Here is a 19,640-nt window from a genome sequence, read left to right as displayed (position 1 = left end):
GACAGTGCTCCAGACTTTCCTGAGGAAGCTGCTGGCTGGGTAGGCACAGGAAAGTCTGAGGTAAGACACCATGAATCAGCACCCTACTAAGGAGAATGTTCACTTTTAAGAGTGAAGACCAGAAGTCCAATCTGTGTTTTGGACAATATTTGACACAAGCTGCTTAGGAGGAAATAAATAAAAAAGGAATAAAATTAATTAAAAAAAATTAATCTCTCACCTCCACAATGAAAGATCTAATGGTAGGAGAGACTTACCCTCATTTTTTTCTCTGACAAAATAAATATTTAGCTGTCACTTAGAGTGAAGAATAGTGCCATTAAGAGAGACTCTTCTTGCATTAACTATTATCTGCAACTTGCTTCTTCGCAAAGGAAGTCACTGGTTCAAGCAAAGGAACAAACCTAGGCCTTGCACCTGATTGGCAGAATCACTGAAAAAGTATGTGGAGGGCCTCACAACATGCCTTTTCCAGTCTCTAGACTCTTCCAGGATGCACTGTTTTATGCTTTACAGTATGCTTAGGATGCTTCAATGCCAGAAACATGAAAGTCCATGGGATGGAGGACAGCAGACCTTTCAGGACCAGTATTCTACATTGTGACACCTAAATTACCAGTTTTGTCCTACAGCTTCCTTAGCAAGGCATTTGCTTCTGCTGAGGCAAGCATAAAATCCAGAAAAATGTTGAAAGGGCTTGTCCACATTCACAATATTAAAAATTCTTTAATTTTTATTAATATTATCTTGGAATCTAATTAGCCCCTGACATGCTTGACATTTCTTCTGGAAAAATGGACTTATTCCCTCCATACCCATAGAATCACACAAGCATATGTGTACATGTAGATAGTACACAAAGTAAACAAGCAGACATAGACATGCACATAAACACATGCACAGACTCAGTCTTTGCTACTTTTTTGTTAGTGTTTTTTTAAACTCTAATTCACATTAAATGCTGCTTTTAGAACAACGTTTCAGGGATTCAGCTGTTGTGCTCAAATCTGCACAGCTGAAGAAGAGACAAAATACAGGCAGCCTTTTTTATTGAATTAATTTGATTTTTGTCTTTTGTCCTGCCAGCTATCAAAATTGTCAAATAAACCAGCTTTGATTCATAAATAATGGTTCCATTATATTTACTGTGCCACCGGTCAGAGTACCTGAAATTTTAATTCACTTGTTCAGCTAAATTTCATCCTCAGTTCACAGCCATAAAATTCTGTATTGACAAACTTTCAAACCAACTTTGACTCTGAGGTATCTAGTCAACATTTTTCTTCTGTGTGGATATTAGTTTATTGAATAAGTGGCATCTGTTTTCCTCCACATCACTGGTGGAGTAGGTATTTCCTTTTGACAGCTTTCTACGATTTATGGGTTTGCATGCTATGAAGAAAAATAGTACTAAGCAAAAAATTCCAATTCATTACCTCTTAGTACTTAATTAAGTTCATACGCATTGCACACTATAGGTGAACCCTGAAATGACTGTGACAGCCACTGAGCAGCAAGTTAGATTATCTTTGGAAGACAGAGAGACTTTTAATTATCTTGACCTCATTTTTTCCATCTATGGTATTATAAATTTTCATTCTATTTTGTTGCCTTCATCAGATGTACCAAACCATTCTGAAAACAAGATTATATCCTTAGCTATTTCCTTTTATCTGCACATTTAGGCACTGAATGTTTTTACAAATAGTGAAGGCAAGCAATAGTTTTTATCAGCTTACTCCATGCAGCTGCAGATGAATTATGTCATACAGGCTCCTCATAATAATGGTTTGGTTTTGAAAATGATAACAGTTTGATAAAAGAAGAAAGCAGTGGATCTGGCTATGAGTAGATACAGAAATAAAGAGAGCCTGGGCTTTACCTGTCGGGGTTCTGCGTACACACATGCATCTGTAAGAGGATCCGCTGGGTGAAAGTCTTAAAGCATTGCCCACATTTCCAAAGATGCCAGTCACTGAACTCAGAATTTAGTTGGCTTGTTGAAGTTGGGCTTGCAAGAACTCGTTGGTTTTTGACACTGATCTGGTTAAATCCTGACTCGATGGACCCAGACTTATCCAGGAGAGAAAAATTTCTGCTACACGGAGTCTGTGGAAATACTACGGATCGCTGTGGAGTGGCAGGGGATAGTTTGCTACTTTTATTAAATGGCTGTAGGGTGTCTTGTCTGGACATGGCCTCCATTACAGTCGAAGGGACATTCACTGGGAGAAAACAAGAAAAGTAAATAAGATCCTTTTTATGCCTTTTTAAAACTAATACAGTTTTGGGAGTTACAAAAAGAAAATCAACATCCATTTTCTTGACACTACAATGAAACAATTTTATTTTAACAAAGTACTAAAAAAAAAAAAGAAAAGAAAAAAAAAGAAAAGAAGGGTTTGAATGAGACAGTGATCTGAATGGATGGTGCTGTTCTGTGACACTGAAATGAATATTCATGCAAGGGAGTGTCTGAGACTAAAAGGACCCAGAGAAGCCTGACTGTGATGTACTTTTATCACACTATGGGATTGTCATCTGAAACAAAAAGCTGCACCGCTCGTGATGCCCTGACTCTGCATGTTGCTGTCAGCATGTCTGACTACTATATCACAGACAAGCATGAATTTTGAGAGCATGGAGAAAAAAATCCCTGATGGGACCCTCCTTGAGGTACAACAGGGCTTAAATATCTACTGCAGCTATAGTTTCCTTATCCTATGAAAGGGTGGCCTCTAAGGATATTATAGTATTACATCTCATAGATAGTTACACTGCCAATGCAGAAAGAAGCCAGGGACTTCATCATTTATCTTATTCCTGAGGTTAATAGCAGGTAGGTCTGAAACATTGCAAAGTACAGGCAGAGACCTTCATGCATCAGTCTCCCACCTACAAAACAGGCATAAACATGTTTTAAAGTCCCATGAAAATTTTTTCTAGTCTTATGATCATCAGGTAGCTATGGCTTATGAGGCACTCAGATATTTCAGTGACAAATGCAATATGCTTTTCACAAGGTGATTTAGTGCTGAATTTTAATGTTTTGTGATAAGAAAGACAGGAGGTGAAGCAAGTGGAAGAAATTCAACAGCTGCCTCACACCTTGAGAACCATGCAGATCATACAGTCAATGAGGCAAGTGGAAAAATAGTCACCTGACAAAAGCTTGCACTGCAATGCAAAAATATAATTTAGGCCACTGGACTGAGTAGCTTCTACTGCTTTCTAATTTTGCACACTCAGGCCCATGAGCTAAAATTTTAATGCAAATTTTAAAAATTAAATATGTTATATACATATAACTCTCTGTACCCAAATTTAGTTAGTATCACAAACTGTTTATACATACAAATAGGTACACAGCATGTACTAAACTGATGATTAGAAACTACAACCCTGTTTTGATCATTCATGATGATAGATTCTAAGAGAAAACATGAGAATTAAATTTCAGTTGTAAGCTGGAATCAGCCAATATTATCTAATGTAAAAAAACAAACAAACAAACAAACAAGCAAACAAAAAAAATTCCCCAAAACAACTTAATATTTGTTAATATTTTAAAGCATGCCAGTTGCTTTAGAGTTATGTTCTAATAGATCAATCATAATAATTCCAATATTATATTGTTAGATTATATTTATGTCAGTTTAGGTCCTTCCTAATCTATTCTTTTTTTTAGTATCTGAGAGCCTCATTTCTAAATGGGTTTACATCCATGGAGCTGTCTATCACAAGTTTCTGGACACAGAATACATTTTCTATGTCTCTTCAGTACCAGAAGCAATTTGTATAATATCATTTTGCCTCAATGTACTCAGAAGAAGGAGATCACCTTTTTCTTCTTTTCTTTAAATTGTGGTCATAAATGTCCACTGAAGCAATGAGATCAGGCTACTAAAAACCTAAGGAATGTAGGCAGAACTTGTGTTGTTGGCAACACCCCTGTGCAGAAGATCAGCAGAAGCTACATTCTGTGAGTTTAAGTGGGACTGAAGTCCTATACCAGTCTGCAGCTGGCTCTGTGGTCACAGATTCATTTCATCTACTCATGTCAGTGTCTCTATGGATGAAACTCTGGTTTGTCTAACGGAGAAATAGTGAGAGACAATATTTATAGATATTAGCCATAATGCTTTTCAAATAAAATTTTTATAGTCTTCAATTTCTGAAAGAAATAATAATATTTCTATATTGTACACTCTAGAGCATAGCTTTCATCAGCAAATCCTTCTGCCAGAAACTAAATTTCTTTTAAACTTTTCTCAAACTCAACAGACTTGAAAAGTCAAGATGGGAAAGGATGTTTATTTTTGACAGTGTAATCCCTCCTAGCTTGCTGTTTAATTGCTGCATGATTCAGTATTTAGTTGCTACAAGACCTTAGCTCTTCCTAGTAGTTCATGCTGTTTAAGTGTCCAAGGACCAAAAACATACACCTTCTACATAATTTACTAAGTGTGGGCAGTCACAGAGTTACTTTAGACCAAAGTCAACGGGTGAATTGTTTTATTGTACTACATAGACACCTATAGCTCTCAAAATGGATGCAAGCTCTAATCAAGTCTCAGACACAAGCAGTAAAACTGAAGGATGTGCCTGGATCACCCATTTCTATTACAGACAAAGGTATCCAGCACTAGATTCTGTCTATATTAAAAGTAACTATTCATGCTTAGCTTTGTGAGGATCCCTAGAAAACTAGAAATAAATTGTTGAGAACAGGTAAAAGAATGGATGAAAATGGAGATGGTCAGGATGGAATAGAGATTTATTGTCATTTCAGGATGCTTCTATTCAGTTGATATTTTTAAAAGTAGGGTTTTATGTTTAACCACAAGGATCTAACCTCTTTAATCAGCCAGTCAAAGCTTTTCTCAACATGATCAGAGGTAATAGAAAAAAAAGAATCACCAACAGAGGCCCTGTGGGCTTGCAATGCATTACTGTTTTGGCAAGAGAGTGTTTTGTGATAGGTCTAGTAACAATTGGGAGAACCAAACAAACTTGTTTGCAGTAGATTCATTAATCACTTATACAGAACAGTGATTCCAGCCATACCATAATTTTGCACAGTGTAAATCACCTCACCTTAAATATATTGCAACGTTCATTAAACGCCATAGAATCAGAGAATAATAGAATGGTTTTAGTTGGAAAAGGCATTAAAGATCATCTAGTGCCAACTCCCCTGCCATGGGCAGAACAGATTGCTCAAAGCTCCATCCAGACAGGTGTTGAAGTCCCAGGGACAGAGCCCCCTCTAAAATACTCTATGATTTATCTGATTAGGCATGAAAGAGGAATCATGACTTACACAGGTAGAAATGCAGGAAAGAACTTACAATTTTCATCTTGTGCAATGCACTGGAGAGGGATTCCAAAGAAAGATGTGTAGCTGTCATTGTACCACACTAACAGCTCAGTGCCCCTGGGGATATCTATACAAGCCCGGTAGAATATATTTGACCTAATCGAGAAAAAAGAAAACATGGCATAATTTAGGAATAGAGCATTCTCATCTTATAGTACATGATATTACAGTAGAAATTCATTGTTTTGGAAACATTTCTACATATGATTTCTAGTTATATCTAGTTATTTCTAGGTAACTAAATGAATAACCTACTGGTTGTTTTAAAAGCAAATCTGTCATTAGGGAAGGACTTTGTTCCTGTAGCACAGGCTAACAACATTACAGACAAGTTGTATCTTGCATATATTAAATGCTAAGGTTTCAGAAGGATCATGATACTATAAAAATGGGGGTATTTTCTTGCAATGTCTGTTTCATTTTAGAATGGCACTTTTTGCTTACGCAGTATAACCATCTGAGTGGTGTACACAGATCAGCAAGTACAGCCATTTAAACAGTTTTGCATTTGTCATCTAAGATATAGTTAATATATTTAGGGTAGACAACATTTTTTTAAAAAAAGAAATTAAATTAATAAATACATTTAGCAAGACCTTTGAGATAGTGTGAAGTGACCTTTCATGGCACTAATATACCATCAAAAGATGGTTGGGTTGTTGAGAAAAACAGACTTTGACTTAGCGGAAATAAAATTGGAATTAATTGGATCATCCAGTGCTAAAATCTTCTGCTACATGGAATGTGAGAGCAGTGCCAATGTTTAGTATGAATAAAGCAGTGTTACCATGAGTGTGTATCTCATTTCTGTGAGAGAAGACTGGGTATTTCTAGACCACTGAAGTGAGAACATGAGGGGGGGAAAGGAAAAAAATCCTAATGTTTTTAGCATAAAAACAAGAGCCTTATCCTGAGCTTGCAGTGATGTAAATAGCTTCAGAGTGATACTTCTACAGTTAAGACATTTACATGGCAGCAAAAACTGTGCTAGATTAGAATCAGGCACAGGATAAAAGACAAATGTTATCAGTTTGCAGTGGCTTTTCCCTTATGCTTCACATGGAACAGTAAAACACACTCCTCTGAGATGGATAGAAATTCAATATATACAAGAAGAACAGTCCACTCTTGCTGAAGGATTACATACCAAAGTGATACAGTCAAAATACCAAGAAATGACCATTTTTTATAACCCCTTATGTAAGGCAAAAAAACATCTATAGACCAAAAAAAAAGTTAGGCCTCAACCAGTTTTCTGAGTGAAGAATTGCTACAAACATTATTCTGAAGTTCAAGATAAAAGTGTTTAGGGTTGGTAGGCCTTAAATTTAGACTTTCTATAAAGAATTGGCTGTAGCAATGCAATTTGTTCCTTGTATAACACTGCAGACATAAGGAGAATCTTCTACCACATTTTTCATGGCAGTGAGATATGCACTTGTCAACATATTTTGTCACCGCAAAGTGGCTCTTGGCAACAGGATCATAAAGATCAATAAAAAAGTGCAGATTCTCAATATTTTACTAGCAGCTGCAAAAATTTCATTTATCTTGTTATTTTCCTCGCTTACTGCCACCCTGTCTCAGGAGGGCACTGCTAGCTAAGCAGAACGGTTTTCTTAGCCTTCTATGAATATCTGACAAAAACTCTCTCCTTTGTGTCTCCCCTTCATCTTCCCTCCTCCTCCTTCTCCTCCTCTTCTCTCTCTCTTTCTTCCCAGAGCTTTGCATATAGTTAATTCTTTCCACTGTTACATAAAAATGAAAATCAGAGCCACACTATAAATTACCGGCATCTCTTAACTTGAGAAAAATTGAGTCTACTTTGTACTTCACCCTTGTAACATTTCATCTCTCAGTTTGGCTTCCCTTAACATAAACACAGCAGCCCAGCAAATGAATGTGCTAAAACCAAATGACACACTTTGCCGCTGAAAGAGCAGAACTGTTTTTGAGCAATGGGTGGTCTGTGGGGCTTGGAGTAGGCAGGGAAAAAAAAGTGTAAGTGTATACCGTCCCTTACAAGTGTGTAGAGCTTCCAAAACTCGCAGAAATCTCTGCATGCTGAAGTACATCAAAGGGATTTTTCCCTTTTCGGATAATATTTCCTTTGCTGACATGTATTTAGTATTGTGGTTGGATGACTCATAAAGATAGCTTCATGGCGTCCCAACGCAGTTGAAGCAGAACACATGCCAACAAACATTATTGTCAGCCTCAAAATAAAAACAAAACGTTCAGCTAAGGGTCAATCAATCAAGAGCACTTTGAAGAAAATTCCATTTAGATATTACAAATCATAACAGAATGAATTTAAACCAGCTGACTTTCTGTGAGGAGGACGTCCATGTACAATAAAAATTAGGCTGGTTTTTCAGTGTCCAACTTTTCTATTTTCTTACACTTGGATGCAGTCACTGGTGATGGATGCCAGTTTTTTAAATTGTGTTTTTGTAGTTCATTTTATAAAGATCTGAAGTAATCGAAAACAGATCAACAGAGGGAACTCTAAGTAAAAACTCCATCATGAAAGGAGAGTTGTAAAATCCACTTAATATTGACAGATGTGTAATGACTTTCTCATGTTCACTTTTCATTTAGTTTTGTCATCTATATATATATGTACACATATTTTTTTCTTATTTTTATATATATATGTGCACACACACATCACCACATAGAGAAATAGTCCACAAGATACCTACAAAAATACTCTTTCATCACAACAATCTTTATTCATTATCCAGTGTGTTTCTTTAAAATCCTACGGTTTTTTAGATATAGATAGCAGATACCTAAGTATATAATAAAAGATTTGTAGTGTATAAATAGGATTGTTATTCTTTTAACTGCAGCATTGTTTAGTCAATTGGCCAGAGAATAAAAAAGTTGAAAATGCAATTGAACAATTTTACCATTGTTAAATTGGATCCCTATGGGATAATCAAACTTTATATATTTCATTTTAGCTTGCTTTTGTAAGTTTTGGTTTTAATTTTAAAGGTAGTTTAAATAAGTTTAAGATTTTTCCTAAATAAAAGAAACTCTGCTATCTAAAGCAACCAGCAAAAATCATTGCTCACTGCAACTGGCAAGCCTGGGGCATTTTTGATGTGCTTCCTACCACATTTAATAAGGCCAAGCAGTCGCTTCTGATTCTAAGGCAAAAGGTTTGTTTATAGCTGAGATCATGTATTTATGTAGTGTGTTGTCTGGGTTTTCTGGACCTATTTGCAAATACAGAGAAAAATGTACCATAATTTCTTTACATTTTTCTTTGCATTTTGACTTCCCCTAGCCAGCAGCATAAGAGGTACAAGGTCTAGCAATCTTGGCTAGCAGGTGCACTCAACAGAAGAACTCGAGGAGTATACACAGCTCGTGACTGACCCTCAGGATGCCTCTGGGTGCCACTTTTCCCCCTCCCCTATCACACTCATCCCTGTTAAGGGTGGAGAACTGCTTATGTTGGCTTGCCTCTGATGAGACTGTTTGAAAAAGTGCAGAGAGCTCTGTGTGGCGGGGTGGTCACACAAGAGACATAGGGCTGCCCTTGCTCCCTGGAGCTTCACCCTGTGTGTGCTGCCCCACGTGAGCACATCCTCCCAAGCTCTGATACTGTCTTTGCAATCAAAGGCAGCAGTACTCCTGATGGTCACAGTTTGATAAAACATTCTCATTTTGTGTCACTGGGTGAACCAAAAGTCACTTTACCTGTACTGAACCACCGTTAAGTTCTGCTCCCCACAGTGCCTGGCACATCGGATGTACCTCATCCAGCTTGACTTACTGGGTTCTCCACCATCGATAAAGTGCTGCAGTGTCCCATCTTGGTCATATATCTGGGGGAGATGTCACAAGGTCAAGTAGTTAGAACAAATCATCAGCAATCATTTTCACTGCTTCATTGGTGTCTCTCTGTGGCTTTTCCAGGACTTTATTGACATAAAGTTTGTCATCTGTGTACTGATACTTTTAGAAATATACATGAAAAAGCAGAAAAGTATTTTAGGGGATGCAAGTTTATCTTGTTTCTCTTATCAAGCCAATCTTTTCATATTAAAAATATTTGTGGTGTCTCAAAGATGTGACCATGTTTCCCAAAGAATATTTAACCTATTTTGACAAGCTGGCCTTAAATAATGAACTGCCAGATAAACAAGAAAATCTGGACGTAAAGTGTGCAATAAAATGGCTGGGACATCTGAGCAAGGGGCAGTAATAATCCCCAAACAAGGATCCCTTCCTTCACATCTCAGTTGCAGCAAGAGTATATACTTCAGCAGCCTTACATGATATGTTAGGGAGTTGTAGGATTCATTATATCAAAACAAATGAGACTAGAAGGAAAAACTGAGTTGATGATGCCTTTTGGAGCTCCCTTGAGACATACGGTTTTTTTTGAAGTACTGAATGAGAAACCAGTCCTGAGAGAATTGTTGTTTTCCTAAACATGACATCCCTACTAAGGACATGAGAGCCGGTTATGGTGATTTAAAAAAAGATGGTAATATGTTTCTATTCAAAAGTGGATGCTCCCTCTGAAGTCAAGAATAGAGTTGCTCTGGAGATGCTGAAATGAAAAGATAAATGTACCATGTATACCTACTCCTCTGACTGCTTAAAAATGTTACCTATGTAGGTTTAATCCTAGTAAAAGCATGTGATCTCAGAAGGTTTTTACTTGTTGTACAATTACTTTGGCAAACCTCACAAATACATCTGAAAAATTAGGTGCCTATCTGAAATAAATCTCATTTTCATGCCTTTTGTTCCTCTAGGAACACCATTTGCTTTAATATCCATACCCCAAAAATGTTATTCCTTCTGAAATTGTATGAACCTTAATTGATGTCTTCTTGAAAGTATTAATACTGCTAACTAAAGAGAAAGCACATTTATTACATTGCATTGAACATTTCTAGTATATACAGATTAACAATCTCGAATATCTATTTCAATATCAACAGAATAATCTCAGAAATTGTGTGACTACATTTGATACTTGTGATTTTTTAAAAGAGAGTTTCCTACAGTTCACACAAAAATATATCTAGGAATCAAAATCTAGTTTTTTTCCTCCACCAAAGGAGAGTCTCAAATTCAGGAGCCAGACTGGCTTTTGCTTTTGGCCAAGAGGGACTGTGAGTAATCAGGAAGAATATGTCTATTGCAAGAGCGACACAGAAATCAAGTATCTATGGTGATCCTTATCCTTTTTTCTTGAGTGTCTGTGACAACGACCAGGTGGAACCTGGCCAAGTACTCCTGTGTTGGATAAGCAAGATGCTACCCCAACATGCACTGAGTGGAATAAAGTCAGAGAATCAGTAGTCCTCAGAAGTAAAATTCTCCAATCCCAGTGATTAAGTTGATTTTTTATAATTTTTTATAAATGGTAACATGCTGATTATCAGCAAAGACCTATTCTTATGTAAATATCTAAATGTATGTTAAATATGTGAACAAAATATGCTATACTATAAAAATCTGCGAAGAAATTGGAAAAATTCTGCAGGACGTCAGCCTACAAAAAGGAAGAGAAGGAAAAATTAATGACTAGCAGTACTTGGCTGAAACCATTTTGGCAATATCTGTGCAAACATTCTCAGCAGTGTTTATTACCTATCCATTTACATGCTGCTTATATGTCTTTACATGAGGCAAAAACAATTCCCATAAATAAAGAGCTGATAACTTCCTAATCCCCAGATGATATGAAACAGGAAAGACAAAGAGGTCTGCCATAATCAGTAGTGACACTCATGTCTTGGCACACAGGGTCCTATCCAGAGCTTTGTATAAATAGACTGTCATTAAATTATATGAAAAATTAAAATCTGTCATGAAAACATAGGACCGGGTCTTTCCTGGGCCTTGGCCTGGAATTGGAAGGACTGTGCTGCAAGACTAAGTATTTTCAAATACTTTATTCTGCAAGTACTAATGCATCAAGTGACACTATGCCCTCCTTTCCTAGAAGGATATTACTGACATTGCTGCATGGTCATAATCTCTCCAACAGCATTCTTAGCTCTGTTCTTACAGGACTGTAAACCCATCTGTAAAGAAGCAGAAGCCCTAGGCTTGGAAGGTAAATAATAATACTGTGTTGAATCTATTTGTCAAATTGCACAATACAGTTTAAAATCTGGAATAAAACCCAAAACCCAGATATGGTTATTATTTTTCATGTCGCCATCAAGCAGGAGTTCTTATTCATTTTATATAAATCAGGAAACCAGTGAAGAAATAACTGCCCGAAGAAACCCTCATGAGGGAGTAAACCATAACCTGCCATAACAGAGAAAAAACAAACCTGTAGCACAAGCTGTGAACACTACATTAAACAATGGGTATACATATTTACCCACATCTCTGTAACACATGCATACATCCTTATTAAACAGTCATACTATCTATTACAGAAAATACTGCAGAAACCTGTGATAAACTGGTGTTACTGGAAGCCTTTGACTACCTCACTTGATCATTACATCCATCTACACTGGCATAATTTTTCACACATTGCAATAGCCTCACAGCAAAATATAATAGCATTTCTCCAAGTCCCTTCAGACTCTGCATTTATTTTTCCTGTATCTCACATCAGTCACTGACCCAAGTAGTGGACTGGGTTATTTAATTTTTCTACTTTGATTGTACTTGGAAGCGTTACCTAAGCTTCATACTGAACCTTGATAACTGTTGGTTTTGGTGGATATTAAGGGCTTGGTTTTTGTTGTGGTTTTTTTTTTGCTTGTTTTGTAATGGAATGAACCAGATTGTGGAACAGACTGGAATCTGATAAAAGAAGTCTGCACTCATCTCATCTGACTTGCATTATGGTCCCCCTTAGCAGTTGCCTTATAGTTAATTATCTTCTTAATAGATTCTTGACTGTTTACAGATATTTCACTGGTGTGTTGCAGATCAAGAGACTCAGAATATGACACATACTTCTCCTCTATGAACGTCTCCTCTATTTCACCCCTTGACTTCAGAATACACCAGAAATTGCTTCATTTTCCAGGAAAGTACGTCCAAAGTATAGTCATCACAAGTTTTCTCTTTTGAGTATTTCCTGTTCCCTTCCTTTACACAGCTTTATTAAGTAATCGAGACATAAATAGAGGTCAGTTTCCTCTTCTAATGGCTGGATTGGTTGAGGATAATTATTTGGAGGACATAGATACTTTAATGACAATTGTAACAGCAACACACAATGGCAGTAATAACATAACTTCAAAAGCACACTGCATGCTGTAAAAGTGATGCTCTAAAATCTCTGAACAGGCATAACATAAATAAAAGAAATAATATAAACATGAACCATCTAAGATTTAAGCAGTCTTAAAAGACAAGGTGGAGTGCTAAAGAGACTTCTGAGAACCTCCAATTACTTCAGAACTAATAGAGTCAGTATTGTTCACTTGGATCATTAGGGCAAATCTAATTCTAGTGCTAAAACTGTTGCACCAGTTTCTGGTATAGCTGCCACAAAATTTTAGATTAAAGAAGTTCAAATGTAGTAGCACAGCTGCAGAGAAAGCCAAGTTATGAAGCAATTAAAAACTATTTCACAGAAGCGACAACAAGAGCAAAACAGCTTTTTGAAGTTCTTTCCTTTCTATCTGTTGCCTTCCCTTGTACTCTTTCCATGGCCTGCTATTACATCTTTAGAAATTCTTCCTGCATTTTATTTTTCTACCTGCATTTTATTTTTCTACTTAGTCATGAAAGAAAGGTATTAACAGATAGTTATTTGGCTGCTCGTTTTCACTTCAGGCAGTCAAGGAATGGAGTGATCCTGAAAATAGAATGTTACTTTGCAGATACATTTATATTGCAAAAGTAGCTATTAAAATAATTTTTTTATGTTGCAAGACATCAAAAGAGATGTGAAGAAAACAACAAAATATGCAAGAGTTAATTCTTACCGTTATAGAGATTCTTGCACTTTGCTGTTCACTACTATTCTCATTGATATCACATGCATAAAATCATAGAATTTTCAAATCACTTACTATGAGTCTTCTCCCTTCTAAAGAAGCTTTACTCTTGCCTTCAATGCAAAGATAGTAAAGATGTATCCAAAACTAATGGTAATATGACAAAAAAGTTGTAACCAGATGTGTTAGATGTGGTAGCATCCATACAAGTTATATTCTTTCTGTAACAGTATATGAACCTGCAAACCACAGTTACACTGGAAGTTTCTTCTTTGCTAACTTGGATATCAGAACTCAATAAGCACTGCATTGGGCAAATCTCACTATTGTGAGACCCTGCTTTTGATGTAAAAACAATACATCTTCTAATAATGATTATAAACCTGGTTATTAAGCTGACAGTCTTATATAAAGTGTGCAATTATAGAACCATAGAATTGCTTAGGTTGCAAAAAGACTTTTAAAATTGAATCCAGCCCTTAACCCAGCACTGCTAAGCCAAGCACAGTTAAAGCCCCTACATTAAGTCCCTAAGAGCCACAGCTATTTTTTAAAATATCTCCAGGGAAGGTGACTCTATCACTTCCCTGAACAGCCTGTTCCAGTGCTTGACAACCCTCTTGGTGAAGAACTTTTCCCTAACATCCAAGTTAAACCTCCTCTGGCAGAGTTGGAGGCTGTTTACTCTTTTCCTGTTGCTTGTTTCTTGGGAGACAACCCCAACTCACGCACTCCTAGAACCTCCTTTCAAGCAGTTGTAGAGAGCAATAAGTTCCCCACAATCCTCTTTTTCTCCAGAATAAACAGCCCCAGCTCCCTCAGTTGTTCCTCACAGGACTTGTGCTCCAGACCTTTCAACAGCTCCACTGCCCTTCTCTGGATGTGCTGCAGCACCTCAAAGTCTTTTTTGTAGCAAGGGGCCCTGAACTGGACACAGGACCTGTGTGGTGTCACCTGTGCTGAGTTCAAGGGGGACAATCCCTGCCCTGCTCCTGCTGGCCACACTACTGTGGACACAAACCAGGATGCCATTGGCCTTCTTGGCCACCTGGGCGCAGCTAGCTCATGTTCAGCTACTGTCAACCAACACTACCAGGTCCTTTTCAACCAAGACACCTTTCCAGTCTCTCTGAACCCAACCCCTACAATCATGTAGGCTTGTTGTGACCAAAGTGCAGGACCTGGTACTTGCCCTTGTTTGACCTCACAGACTTCGCCTCAGCCTGTCAATCCAGCCTGTCCAGATCCCTCTGCAGAGCCTATCCACCATCCAGCAGATTGACACTGCTGCGTAAATTAGTGCCATCTGCACACTGACAAAGGATGCGCTTGATCCCCACATCCATATCATGTATTGAACAAGGCTGTTCCCCACCACTGAGCCCTGGGGAAGAGCACTTGTGACTGGCCATCAGCTGTATTTAGTGCCACCCACCTCTATTCTTTGGACATGGCCAGCTTCAGTTTTTCACTTGAACTGTACAAGCCATCACCATCTAGTTTTTCCAGCAGAATTATGTGGGAAATGGTGTCAAGGCTTCATGAAGGTAGATCATATCCACAGCCTCTCCCTCATCCATGAAGTATGCCACAGTTGCACAGAAGAAGACCAGGTCGTTCAAGCAAGACCTGCCTTTTGTAAACCCATGCTGACTGTGGTCAGTTCTGGCTGTCTGCATGATGGCACTCAAGATGATTTGCTCCATGATGTCCCCTGGCACCAAGACCACGCTTACAGGCCTGTTGTTCCCTGCATCTGACCCTCTTGTAGCTGAGCTTTACATCTCCTGACCTCTGATCAACTGGAACCTTCCTGATGAGCCATGGCCACTTATAAATGATGGAAAATAGCTCAGGGAGCTGTTCCCCCAGCTCCTCAAGACTTGTGTCAATCCCATCTAACCCCACGGACTTGTGTATGTCCAAATGGAGCAGATCTCTTACAATTTTTCTCTCAGTTACAGGGGCTTCACCTGTCTTACAGCTGCTAACAATCCTCTTACAGAGGACTGGTTATTCAGAAAAGAACTGGTCTTACTATTAAAGACTGGGACAAAGAAAGTTCCTCAGGTTTTTCCTCATCTTTTGTCACTCTTTCCTCACATATCCACCAAAGGGATTCTACTTGGCCCTCCTTAAGTTATTACACAATTTATAGAAACCTTTCTTATTTTCTTTTACAGCAGGTGTATTCTACCTGGGCTTTGGCCCTTCTAATTTTCTCCCTGCATAACTTCATGACATCCTCTGAAGTTACCCACCCTTTCTTCCAAAGGTCACAAACTCTCCTTTTTCCCCTAACTTGCACACAAAGTTCTCTGTTTGACTGGGTTAATCTTCTTCCCCACTAATTAATCTTTTAGCATATGTGGACAGCCTGTTCCTGTACCTTTAAGATGTCCTTCTTAAGACACATCCACCCTTCCTGGATTCCTTGCCAATCAAGACTGCCTCTCAAGGGACTCTGTCAGCCAGTCCCCTAAACAGGCCAGAGTCTGCCCTCTGGAAGTCCAAGACGGCAGTTCTGCTGATCTTCCCCCTTACATCTCTGAGATTTGAAAACTCATTTTGTGACCATTGTGCTCATGACAGCCTCTGACTGCCACATAACCTGTAAGTCCTTCTCTGTTCGCAAGCAACATGGCACATTGCATAGCTGAGTTCCTCACCATCCGTGTCAGGAAGTACTCTTCACACACTCCACAATCATCCTGGATTTTTTCTACTCTACAGTGTTCCATTTTCACCAAACATTGGCTAAATTGAGGTCACCCAGGAGAACAAGGGATGACAATCATGAGACTTCTCCCAGCTTCTTATAGAATATTTCACCTGCCTCTTCATCTTGGCTGGATGGCCCAAAACAGACCTCTACCACAATACCTGCTATATTTGCCTTCCTCTTTCCTCTTACCCATAAACACTCAATCCTGTCATCATCTGCTTTTGAAGGAAACTGCTGTATCTTCATTGAAGTTTTAAAAAAAATTCTCTGCAGCATTTTACTAATTGTCTGCAATAAACTAGTACTGTAAGTAAAGTTGAATACACATATGCTTTCTTGGAGGGGGGAAGAGTGTTAGGTGGCATTACTAGCAGAAGACAGCTCTACAGCCAGCAGAACAAATTACAAGGATGGTACATTTCCCATAAAGCTGAAGAAATAGCTGTCTCTTTCCTGAAAAGCCCTGAAACCCAGATAAGAACAGTAAAATTCAGTGATTTGACTTGCTTAAGGCAGTCATTGTTAAGCAAAATGCCCATGAACTCTGGGGTTTATTATGACATATACCTTATTTATTTGTTAGAGCTTCTAATCATGTCAAACTGAAAGTAAACTGGATTGTAGGCTTGATGACTTGATAACTTACTCATTTAAGTTGGATTTGGTGTAGTGTACTGGTGCCTAGCAGCTGGCTTTGAAATCAGCATACTGCCAAAGGACCTTATTATCTAGAAAGCTGGAAACCTTCAGAAAATGCTGTATGAACTGAAAGAGAGAAGACACTAACAATTCGTTGAAAATATTACATTTAAGGAGCATAGTTTAGGCTGAAAATCAAAATACAGCTGGGTTCATATTGATAGCAACAAGTGTTCAAAGAATGAATGCTTTTAGACTTTTAATGCCTTAATATTAGGAGCTGAGTATCTGCTTTAGGACGGCACGGCCCTTCTAAGTATGTGTCTTCTTGTTACACACTGAATGAAACAATCATGCATGTAGCCATAACTTCTTTCTCACTTCTTTCATTAACTTGATGACCATGTAAGGGTAGTCAGAAAACTTTCTAAGAACTCTTTAATCCCACTGTGTAAAAAAAAATAAATATATAATGCAAATCAGAGACAAACTAAGATGCATATTTTTAACACAGTTTAATAAAAAGAAAAACTGATGTTGATTTATGGCTATAGTAATATTATATAATCACATCCTTGGCAAAAAAACACATCTCGAACATTGAAATATTTTGTTAATTATGTGCCATATTTTAGATTACCTATACAGCAAACAGGCTGAACTCCCTGAATAAAGACAATATTCATCACATTCTGATAAATCCAGTTTTGATGCCTAATAAATATTATTGTATCTGTAATAATCAATTGCACATGTAAAACTTGTATGTAACAATAGTAGTATACATGTCATCAAGCTCATTCTTCTATAAGTGGAAATGTTTGGACATGTTCCCTGTTCAATTTCATGGCCATTATTTCAGAAAGACATTAGTTATAAATACTTCTCATATGTTCCACTGTTTCTTGATAAGACTAATTGATTTGCTTTACCAGTTAAAGTATGTCTTCAGATTATTTATGGACAGATAGCAGAATCAAAAATATAAATATGTTTCAGATAACGTTCAAGCTTGTTGTCTTAGGAGGAGATAAGCATGCTTTGGTTTATTATTATGTAGAAAATGAAAGCCAGTTACTATAGTCTTTATATCTATATGAAATAAATCTATGTCAATAACTGGTTACTTACTTTGAAGTGCTTCTATTTTTATAATAATAATTGATGGTATCTCCTTGCCATGTAGAAAATGTAACAGTCCATTCAAAGAATGATTTTTCTTTGTTGGAGTAATTGTATTACATGCAGTTTGTTTATACTTAGAATTATCATCAAGTTTTCCAAAACAATTGACAGAATAGAAATCTGAAATAAATGAGCAAGGAGGAAATATCAGGAGGCCTCACTGGTTAAAGTCAAAGGAAAATTTTTGTCCGACTGGATGCAACCCCTCTGTGAAAAAGCACAGAAATACATCCTGACAGCCAATGGTCTTCTTTGAGTCTTCACACAATGCAAGGTAATTTTCTAAAATTAACCATATCTGATACAGAGCATATATCTTATAATGTCTACTCAGTGTTTTTCTCTTTAATCTAGCAGGCATCATCTAGCAAATTTTATAAAAGAGAATACTTGCCAAATAATATTAAAAGCTATTTAGTTTTAATGTTTCTCAAAGGATTATGGCATATGAAACTATAAACATTGGTTTGAACTGTCTGTGCTAGGTGAAAGGCTTCATCTCTCACTTAGACCTCAGTCCAGCAAACACTTCTGCACATGTTGTAGTACCATTGATCTCAATGGGACTACTCGTGTGTGAAATCAAGCATCTGTGTAAGCAGATTGGGGCCTTATTCCAGAAAGTGTCATGAAAGCAATGCCCTGCTGATTATGTGGACTTCATAAAATTGCCTTTTTTTTTTTTTTTAAGTCAAGTCTCTGTGGTTTGTTTTGACATTAGCCCGTGGAGGTCCTGGAATAGGAAAGAATTTCATGTAATGCAACAGTGTTACACAACACCAGGGCAATGAGAGGAAGACACAATGAGAGCAGAAATAAACTCCATGTATGAAGCTGGAAACTTGAACAGATGTAAACAGATCTGTAAAGTACCAGTGCTCTTGCAGTACCCACTGCCATCACAGGGCCTTCCTTCCCTGAGTGTGGTTTTGCACTCTCCTGACAGATCCAGTGATAGGACAAAAAGTTGTGGTGCTCTAGCCACAAGTCATTCAGCAATGGAGACATTTTTTGTTTAACATTGTTGTTTCCACCCTGCTCACTGCCCTGCCTTCATGTGCAGCCAGCCCTGGTAGCAGAAGACCATGTGGAGGCAACAGACTGAAGGGGCTTTCTGCAGTCTTCTCTAGACTGGAGCATGAAGAGAAAAATGTTACCAATCTAGGCTCTATGGTAATTCTTCAGAAAGACTGTGAAAGAAACCAGACTAAAAATAGAAAGATGTTTAAGAACAGAGAGGCAAATTATCAAAGCTGAAAAAACCCAGAAAGACTCTTACACCCTTTGACTGGTAAATGCAAGTCCTAGTAAATATAACAAGGAAGAAGTTACAGAAAAGGACCCAGTACTGAAAACTCTCATTCAACTGGAAAGAATCAATGAACTTACTCAGAAATAAAGTTCCTAAAATTATATTGAGAGCTAAAGAATCGATACAGTTTCAGTGATTCTTTCTTGCCACTGAAAACAGAGTGCCACTGAAAACAGAGCACTGTTTCCTTTAGGTAAGGTAATAATAGAGCTTAGGCTGTTTTCTTGGAGGTTCTCAAAACCATTAGACATTGAAAAATGAAATTAAAAAGTGTTTGTTTGTTTTGTTGGTTTTTTTTTTTTCATTCTTTTGCACAGCCAAATATTCCTGAATGTTTTTGTCAGATTTAATCACTCAGCATCAAGCTAGACAAAGCAGTTGAAACAAGTGAGCATGTATGTACTCCTGGAGTGACTCAGAGTCATCCTCAGAGAAATGGACTCTGGA

At 37.6% G+C, this 19,640-nt stretch overlaps 1 protein-coding gene across 1 annotated transcript in view; it reads right to left on the bottom strand.

Moving 5' to 3' along the window:
* PRDM6 (PR/SET domain 6) overlaps positions 1–19,640 on the bottom strand; it is a 79,098-nt gene that overhangs the window by 19,974 nt on the left and 39,484 nt on the right. Inside the window, exons 4-6 of the mRNA XM_039733107.1 lie at positions 9,095–9,222; positions 5,352–5,476; positions 1,883–2,225 (exon numbers count right to left, since the gene is read on the bottom strand). Coding sequence (XP_039589041.1) covers positions 1,883–2,225; positions 5,352–5,476; positions 9,095–9,222 — 596 coding nt within the window. The remainder of the gene's footprint in view (positions 1–1,882; positions 2,226–5,351; positions 5,477–9,094; positions 9,223–19,640) is intronic.

Source organism: Passer montanus, unplaced genomic scaffold (assembly GCF_014805655.1).
Source record: "Passer montanus isolate IOZ18808 unplaced genomic scaffold, ASM1480565v1 scaffold83, whole genome shotgun sequence".
NCBI classification, from domain to species: Eukaryota; Metazoa; Chordata; class Aves; order Passeriformes; family Passeridae; genus Passer; species Passer montanus.
The sequence above is the reverse complement of the archived record's forward strand: the minus strand, read 5'-3'. Positions and strand labels throughout refer to the sequence as shown.